The sequence below is a fragment of the Candoia aspera genome, chromosome 1 (genome assembly GCF_035149785.1).
Source record: "Candoia aspera isolate rCanAsp1 chromosome 1, rCanAsp1.hap2, whole genome shotgun sequence".
NCBI classification, from domain to species: Eukaryota; Metazoa; Chordata; class Lepidosauria; order Squamata; family Boidae; genus Candoia; species Candoia aspera.
The window spans coordinates 107153419-107162958 of NC_086153.1; the positions used below are offsets into that span (position 1 = coordinate 107153419).

At 36.9% G+C, this 9540-nt stretch overlaps 1 protein-coding gene across 1 annotated transcript; it reads left to right on the forward strand.

Annotated features, from left to right (window-relative positions):
* The first annotated feature begins 474 nt into the window (after positions 1–474).
* Positions 475–6678, forward strand: POPDC3 (popeye domain containing 3). Its single transcript, XM_063311662.1, has 3 exons — positions 475–1122; positions 3342–3450; positions 6264–6678. Exons 1-3 carry the CDS (start codon positions 632–634, stop codon positions 6567–6569), a joined length of 906 nt encoding a protein of 301 aa, XP_063167732.1. The 5' UTR covers positions 475–631; the 3' UTR covers positions 6570–6678.
* The last annotated feature ends 2862 nt before the right edge of the window (positions 6679–9540 follow it).

Below are 9540 nucleotides of genomic sequence, written 5' to 3' on the forward strand. Positions count from 1 at the left end.
ATAAATTAAATTGCCTACTCACCTCTGGTCTGCTTTGTTCTTGGAAATAGGGGGTTAGATCTACAAACTGTCTCCTAGAACAGAAGTGATGTTTTGGTATATATGAGGCCCTGATCTAACGGAGGAATCTCTCTAGTGCAATGCCACAGTATTTGTCAGTACCTCCTTTCCTTGCAGTCTTCTGTGCTCTTCAAAATCTGTTCTAGATAGTTGGTTACCCTTTGGAATAGTGGAGAACATGGTGCCATAGCTCTAGAAGGAGGTGAACTTCGGGAAAAAGAAGTTTCCACCCCTTTTTCCATTATCAGGATTGTTCTGAGTAGAATGCTGCACAGAGGCACACCTGTGAATGCTAAACAACCTGGGTTTAAACCTTTCACTTTAAGCAAGCATATACATTGCTGATATTGTCTCCCCGTGCACCTTTACAGTCTTGTACTTCTCTCACCTTCCTCTTTCTTTTTCCTAGGCAGATAAAACAAGATTGGAAGTCACGAGAATCAATGTGGAAGAGTATGGATTTCTAAAGAGTCAATTATCCTAGTGGCTGAATGTTTGTCATAGCAGCTCTTCAGGACAGACAATGCGATACTCTAACTACAGAGACAGTGATTAATCTAATACTGCAGCCATGGGAGACAACTCAAGCTTTTGGGACAGCTTGATAACTGTACACCCAATCTGCATGAACTGGAAGTCAGAAACAGAAGGATCAATCTATCATTTAGCTAGCATTTTGTCTGTGGTCGGCTTTATGGGTGGAAGTGGCTTTTTTGGCCTGCTTTATATTTTCTTTCTGCTGGGGCTGGGTTTTCTCTGCTCATCGGTGTGGTCATGGCTGGATGTCTGTGCAGCTGACATTTTCTCATGGAATTTTATCCTGTTTGTGATCTGCTTCATACAGTTTATTTATGTAACCTACCAAGTACGGAGTGTGGCTTTTGACAAAGAATTTCAGGAGCTTTACAGTGCTTTGTTCCAGCCCCTGGGGATCTCCTTGACCGTTTTTAGAAAAATTGTCCTCTGCTGTGATGGAGAAGTTATTACATTAGAGAAGGAACATTGTTATGCCATGCAAGGCAAAACTCCAATTGACAAGCTCTCCTTACTTTTATCAGGAAGGTTTGTATCATGTTTATCTGTGCTTCTACCTTTAAAAACAAAAAAGTCCAAGGATACCAAATCTTTGGCTTCCTTTGCATTTTTTGAACCTGTTTAAAATGAACACAGTAGGTTCAGTATTTTGACACTTCAATCCTAAGTGTAAAAAACAGCCCTAGGTCAAAGACATAGTAGCCTAAAACAATAACAGGCCGTGGATGTGTGAGAAAGCATTAAATGTGGCAGGATTTATCTTCTTGAGGAAAACTACTTTTTCCTTTAGCATTGGAAAAGCTTAAGAATACCGACAACACAGAAAATTGAAAGATGAAAGTTTGGATAGGTTTCCTGGTACTTAGAATATTGTATATTCAGTATTTTTCATTTTTCCATGGCTAATCCTTTTTAAAATTGTTGTATCTGGCCCCCAACCCCTATTTCTGCTTCTCTATGTTTTGAATTGTGTAACAGGATTTGTTTAATTTGTATAATTATGAACACAAAAAAAATTGGATTTCTTGACAGTTTCTTATATCTGGCACTTTGAGACCTGCACTTACCCTTGGAACATATTCAGTATGTTTCATGTGAAGGCTGTATTCATTTTAACGTCCCAATTTTCATTAAAGAGTGCCACATTCTCAAATCAGTTCCTACAACATTCCATTTATTCCAATTTCACTTCTTTCTTCCATCCCTGTTCTGTAACATTGGAGAAACTGCAGGTTGAATATAAAAGCTGAGTTTCTTGTCACCTTGTCTTGTACCAAAATCAGAAATGGGGGAAATCTTTGTCATTGCTAAGTACTGAAGTCTTTTCAAGCAATCTTTTTGTTTTTAATTTGTTCATAAAAACACAAAGTAGTATAGAAGATAGATCAATACAGTGTTGGATGATCTGAAATACATCTCCAAGGTTTTCTGATTCAGAATTGCTTAACTATGGCAATGATTTAAAAAAAACCCTCACCTTTCCAAATACATCATTAAAAATGAAAAAGAAAAGTTTGGGATGGTGAACAGTGTACGTAATTCAGTTCTGATATTCAAAGCAAATTGATAGCCCCCAGCTTCACTTTTTTTTGTATCAAAGTGGTGGATCTAAGGATATTAAGCTGTGACATAGATCCTGCAGGGTTATAATCTGCCCATGCCTAGGATAATGGAACATTGAAACCTATAATGAAAGTGAACATTATCTTAATTTTTAAATTAAGATAGATCTTAATTTTTAAAATAGATTTGAGTTTGATGGCTCAGTAGGTAAAACTCAGTCCTGTGTAAAGCTTAGCAGTTTCATTTTCAGATAGTGCCCTGTGTGTATGAACAAACAGGGTCTGGGTTCAGTTCTGAAAGAAAATCTATATAGCCAGCCACCTGTTTTCAATAGTGGTCAGTCAGACAGAAATGTTTAGCAGCTCCACAAGTATAACAGTAGCAATCTGATTCATTGTTTTATTGTAAACCGCCCAGAGTCCCTTTTGGGAGATGGGAGGTGATAAATTTGATTAATAATAATAATAATAATTCTCAACATACAGGTATGTGGTCTAAACACTGATAATTTTATTTAGAATGATATCTAAAACCCTTAATAAGATTATTCCATGTGAATTTGAATTATTATAATCTCCCATTTCTTATTCTAAGAAATTCTTTGAACTGTGCATAATGGATATATTATAATCCATGTAGCACATTCAGATAGAAAAACTTTGACAGCTTCCAGCCATTTCCATTGTCCATCTACAGTATCTTGTCCTTCTGGCACTGCAGTTACAAGCCAGGCTTATCTTGCAGAGTGAATGTCTTTGAAAACAGCCTACTTATTTTTCCTTTTTTGCCAGGATTTCTGTTGTAGACCTTTGTTGTTGTTTTTCTTTGGGTTTATGCCTTTCTTGAATACTTACTGGAGAATTGCCAAGAAGATTCAAGAATTTTAAGGAAGATGTGACCTGGAATTATTTTCTGCTTTTGCATCAACAATTGCCATTCTCCATATGATTTCTTTTGCTAGTATGGATGGAAAATCTATTAATAAATGTATGTAGTGTATTACTAAATGCATATGGATAGTAGACCTAAAGTTGATGACCCTCCAAAATAAGACATTCTTTAATGCCAATGACAGGGCATATATTATGCAAAATTTAAACATTCTTCACACCTGGCCATAAACCTAGGCTTTATTTTCCTTTTCTTGTGCTGGCAGTTATTAACAAACTGATCTGTTTTGTTAGAGTTAGAGTGACGGTGGATGGGGAATTTCTGCATTATATTTTCCCTCTTCAGTTTCTGGATTCACCTGAATGGGATTCACTAAGACCCACAGAAGATGGCATTTTTCAGGTAGGGAAACTTTGTGAATCTATTAGATAAAATTCTGCTTTTCCAGAACTGAAGCACAGAGACTCCAGGAAATGCCCAGTTTAGGATTAAGACCTGTCTCTCTAAATATCTGTCTTTATGTCACTTTTTTGAAGAAGGAGCCAATTGCTGTATTTAGTCCAGGTAATTAAAGAAAATGCCACTGGAGTAAAGTTTGTGAAAGTTTAAGCAAAATACAGGTTCAGAAACACTTTTTGTGTAGTCTTTTTCATGTATCACCCAACATTTTCTTCCCTACATGCCACTTGAATTGAGCAGCTGCTGCTGGCATACAGAACTATGACTTTGGAGTTGATGGAACATCCAGAGTCTAGAGTGGTTTGCAATGCCAGCAAATCAGGTTGTCCAGCATTAGGGTTGTCTGATCAGAGGAAGACCTTTTAAATATTTTGATGAGAACTTTTGGTCTAGTGGTTAAGGCACATGGGCTAGAAACCAGGAGGCTGTGAGTCCCGCCTTAGGCATGAAAGCCGGCTGGGTGACCTTGGGCCAGTCTCTCTCTCTCAGCCCAACTCACCTCACAGAGTTGTTGTTGTGGGAAAAATAGGAGGAAGAAGGAGTATGAGGTATGTTCGCCGCCTTGAGTTATTTATACAAATAATAAAGGCGGGATAAAAGTAAAATAAACAAATAAACATCTCTGATTCCAAAAGGAATGTTTTGAAAGCTTTCCTTCTTACTTATTCTTCTGATGCTATTTCCTAATCTGATATAAATGGAAATGGCTTTATTGATTTGCTGTTTCTATAGAACACATTCTTCTCACCACCACTAGCCCATACATAGCATCCTTTAGATTGTGGGGATGAACGGCATATTTCAGTTTATAAGACTGCAAGAGGAGATGGGAAATGTCAGATATTTCCTGGTTTGAATTTCTATATATGTATGTGTGCACCTTCGAGTCAGTGTTGACTCCTGGTGGCTTCCTGGAAAAGTCCCTGTAGTTTTCTTGGCAAGGTTTTTCAGAAGGGGTTTCCCATTGCCTTTTTCCTAGGGCTGAGAGAGAGTGACTGGCTTGAGGTCACTCAGCTAGCTTCGTGCCTAAAGCAGCAGTAGAACTCTCAGTTTCTAGCTGGGTGCCTTAACCACTATACCAATCTGGCTTTCTGGTTTGAATAGGAGTGTCTAATTCAAAAGTTTGTAAAATGATGAATCAGCTCCAGGAATGGAGGGTATGGGGTCATTGTTATATAGTGGTTCCATTCCTATGTGTAGGAATGTTTCCAGTAATTCAAAATGGGGATCAAGAGATCATACCTCTCTTCCCTCTCAGTTACGTTCTGTGGTGCAACAGTAGTACTTTGTCCCAATGCCATTTAACAGGTGCATGAAGCCATCCGAGGTGGTCATTACGCTAGCTGGCAGACCACCATTCCTAATATTGATTTGGGAGAAGGCTAAGACTATTAGGGGAGACCTTATCAGTTGTACCATGACCTATAGATGGACATACAGGAATTACATGGAAGGGGGCCTTCTCTTGGGCGGCACCTACTTTTTGGAATCCTCTTCTCCAGATGCTAACTGTGGTAATGTTTTAAACTTCAGTGTATTCACCTAGGTTTTCTCTGGGCGAGTCTGAATATATTTTCTCATAAACACATATGTGTACTTGCATACAGACATCCTTCAGGGGGATTAAAATGGTTACAGTTTTTATGTTTAATTGCTGATTTTTTAAAAGAAATGTTTAATTTTTTTGCTTATATTTTTTCTTGATATGCTGAAGGAAGTAGTATATAACTAGAAAGATCTGTGTGAAAATTAGCCTTTCACATGGGTGAACCAGATACTCATTTTTGCTGCTTAAGAAAGCTAGAAAGGCTCCATCTGCCCTTTGTTGTACCATATGCTTCAATCTGCCTTCCAGAAAAGCTTCCTGAGAATGTTCCTTTAGATTCAGACTCAAAAGCTACCTGGTTTGTGAAGACCTTGGCACATGGCTCAGTTCCATGCCATTCTGCAGAGGGTGGGAAATGTCCACTGACTACAGGTAGCCCTTGTTATTGGACATGAGGCAAAGGTAAAGGGAGCCAAGGAAAAATTAAAACATTTACCAATGAAAAAACGTGAAGCATAGAATAAAAATCTAAAAATGAACTTTTTTTTCCCAGTATTTTGCTGCCAAATTTTGGTATATGATCACAGGAGATTTCTATAGTGATTGACCAAGTAACTAGATCCATGATGTGAAACTGGAAAAATTGCATCTTTCTTCCTTACTCTTCCTTACTTGCTTTTCCTTCCCCTTTCTCTTTTGTTTTCACATTTTGGATTTTTAGCTCCTTAGTCAAGACACTTACTCTCTGGTAGCATATATGTAGAGCAAACACGATAAAACCTCATTTTAATGGATCATTTGATGGGAAGGGGTGTCCATTAAATCCAAATGTCTGCAAAATCCAGCATGAATTTTGTGTTTACCAGAACTGCTGTTGTTTTATCAGAATGCCAAAATTAAGGATATGCCTCCTCTGGATAATCTTGTCTTTGAAAGAAATACAGTACAGATAGATAGCTTCTACACTTGGATGACTTATCCAGTAAGAGACATATACTTAGATCACAGTAAGAAAATGCTAGTAAAAGAAGAGTTAGAATGAAAGTCAGGAAAAAACCATTTTGTAATTTCAATTTATAAGGGTAGGGTAAGAGAAAAGGAAGGGTTTTGTTTTTGTTTTGGGGTGTTTTTTTAGCAATCATAATGAGAAAAAAAAATCACCTTGCTTTCTCTTTTTCCCTTTCCCCACCCTCGGGAATATGTCTTTCAGGTGACCCTTACTGCCGAAACAGACTGTCATTATGTGGCCTGGAGGAGAAAAAAATTGTATTTACTCTTTGCAAAACACCGATTCATCTCACGTCTGTTTTCAGTCCTGATTGGAAATGATATTGCTGATAAACTGTATGCATTGAATGACAGAGTGAGCCTAGGGAAAGGATTTCGATACGATATTCGGCTACCAAATTTCTTTCATGTGTCAGTACCTAATACACCAAAAAACACCCCGCAGACCACTTTCAGAACAATTCAAGACAACAACATTAAAAACAATGTACCTCTTACTACAAAATGACAGAATTTTGCCTTGTTGCTGCCAGGATTAAATGGTGAAACATACTGTGGTGGTGTCATGTGAAGATTCTCATAAAGGCAACTTTAAAAATAAAAATTATTTTTCTGTCCTAGCAGACAATCTAGTGTGACTCTTCACACTGTTTAGAACCAGCAGACTGTACACATAGATTGTGCATTATGATTCATTTCTGTTGACTTGTTCTGCTCATCCTATTACTTTGGGAGTAGAACAGGGACAGATATGAATCATTATTTGATACAACTTGTAATTGTACTTTCTTTATTGTGTTTTCAAAAACATCATTTGCATAGAGCTTTTCTTCCCGCTTATTAAGACCTCCTTGTCATCATGAATTATGCAAGCCATTTTATCGTAGAGAAGAGCAACAAGCAAGCCATCTTTTCAAGAGAATCTTGATTTGCTTGCTCATAATTACAATGCATAAACTCGGCCTTCAGATTTACAGAAGATGACACGTGTGACAGACAGAACTGAACAACCTGTAAAGTGTGAAAGAAGACTTAACACTTTCATCCTTTCTATCATAAAATGATGATTTTGGATGTACAACAACGAAATACATAAATATTATTTGAATTCAAAAAGTGCATCAGTCACTTTAAATGTTGCAATTTATGTAGCAGAAAAAACTTCCATTATTCTTATAGCACACAAGGCAGCTATAGTGCCTTGATGGAGAAGACACTATATTTTGAGAAAGGTGGAAATGTTATGGGAAAGGAACTGTTTCCCATAGGGCAAATATTTGCGGGGGGGGGGGTCCCCTAGTCAAAAAGTAAAATAAAAAATGGGGAGTTTTCAAGCACTCTTAAACTACTGCCAATCCAGTGAACTGAAACAAGGGCAATAAAGCACCAACCATATTATAAAAATTCCAGAACCCACATGCATACAAACAAACCAGTCTCCTTTCCTTTGCTCTAATACAGTATATCAGAGCCAACCCCGGGAACATGTAAAACTATGTAGGAATCCCCACAAATCACAGTATTACTCATATCTGCAACCACTTTGAGGGAGAGTTTGAGATTTATAACAGGAATCAAGCATGTTTTTCATCTCAGGTTCTGAATCTAGACAAAGCATCCATAACGCTTTGAGAGGTTAACCCATAATAATGAAATGCTGGATGTTACTTTAGAAAGGTTAAGTGTTCCTAATGCCAGGTATTGTGAGTTGAAAGCTTATGGTAGATGCTTTAAAATATTCCTCCTCATAACTTAGGTTCTGTGCTTTATAGAAACCTACTGGTACAACAAGAAAGAGATAGGAAGCACAGGAGATAAGAACTTGAAGGATACATAAAAACATAAACAGTGCCCTGCTGGATCAGACTGCTAGCCCATCTAGTCCAGCAGTCTGTTTTCACAGTGGCCAACCAACTGCACAAGAAAGCCCACTAGTCTTCCTATAGATGGCCTCAGAGGCTACCAAGGCTAATAGCCATTGATCCCATGACTTCCATGAATCGGTCCAACTCCTTTGAAGCCAGCCAAGGTTGTAGCCAGCACCAAATCTCATGGTAGCAAATTCCAAATTCTCTATGTTTAAAAAAAAATGTCCTGATTCTTCCAGGATTCAGTTTCATTGAGTGACCTCTGGTTCTAGTATTTTGGGAAGGGGAAAATAGCTTCTCCTTGTCCACTTTATCCACACCATGCATAATTGTGTACATCTTAATCATATTGCCTCAACTGGGACCAAGAACACCAGCTGAGATTTTAGATTCACTCATAGATTCAATATTCACGCTTTGGGAATATTGAAAAGTCCCTCATTTTTCATAACTTGGCCACTTGATTTCTTTTTAGATAGCAATACTAGTTTATTGTGCCATTTTACATGCAAAATCAACTAGAAAAATAATACTTTAACTTTATAATAAAATGCAATCAATTGCAAACACGTAATGATTATATAGGAGATGGCTTAATCTTATCCATGTTTCAGGATTGAATACTGTGATATTCTTCAGCTGTACTGTAAGGTTACACAGGTTAACTTCTCTTTAGAGGAAGAAAGGTGTATATTCTTTCTTATCTCACTGATACAGAATTCTGTATTTTTAGGAATAGTGAAGCAGAATATATGCTTCCCTGCTCCTCAGTGTACCACCAGTATTGAAATGTGATGAAAATGTGATGAAATGGTCTGTGATTCACTGTTGGCTACTGGTTCTAGAATAATGCTATTGTTTCTATGGAGGGAATAACTAAGACAAATGCCATTATTTTTAAAATCATGTTCAAAACCCAGAGAGATTTGAGGAATAGATTTTGAACTCTAATGCTATGAAAGCATATTGAGCCCAGAATCTAGTTATCTGGAAATGAAATAGCACTTTCCTTGATCTGTCTGATTCTTGGCTAACCACCATAAATTTTCCCATTTATTTTATTTAGTAGATTAGTAATGATGCTTTACCATTCCAGTTTGGATTAACATCTGGACTGTCACTACACTGTTCCTTTCTAGAAACTGAAATTCTAGGACAATTAATTCAAATCAAACCAAATAGATTATATTGTAATTGCAATATTGATAACATAAAGAAACATGATGAATTTGGAGTGAACTATTAGTAGCACTGATGTCTTATATTTTTGTTGCTTATACTCAGGGGAAGCTTAGAAAATGATAATTGTGACTTATATGTAAAAGCTTTAAAAGAATTGAAACAATTTATATTTTCTATTCTAAATTTATTTATCCAGTGTTGTACAGAGAGATACTTTACAAATACTTAAATACTAAATTTTAGTAGAAATGCATATTTTCTTAGCATTTCAGAATAGTTTGACATTAAGTATATGAAATAATATGGAATAGCCAAGGGTTTTAGAAATAGTTTTTAGCAATCTGAAAAAATATATTAAACATATTGGTACCAGCAGGCATGTTTAGTAGTACATTTACACATAAAAGCCTATATATGTTCAGCAACCCT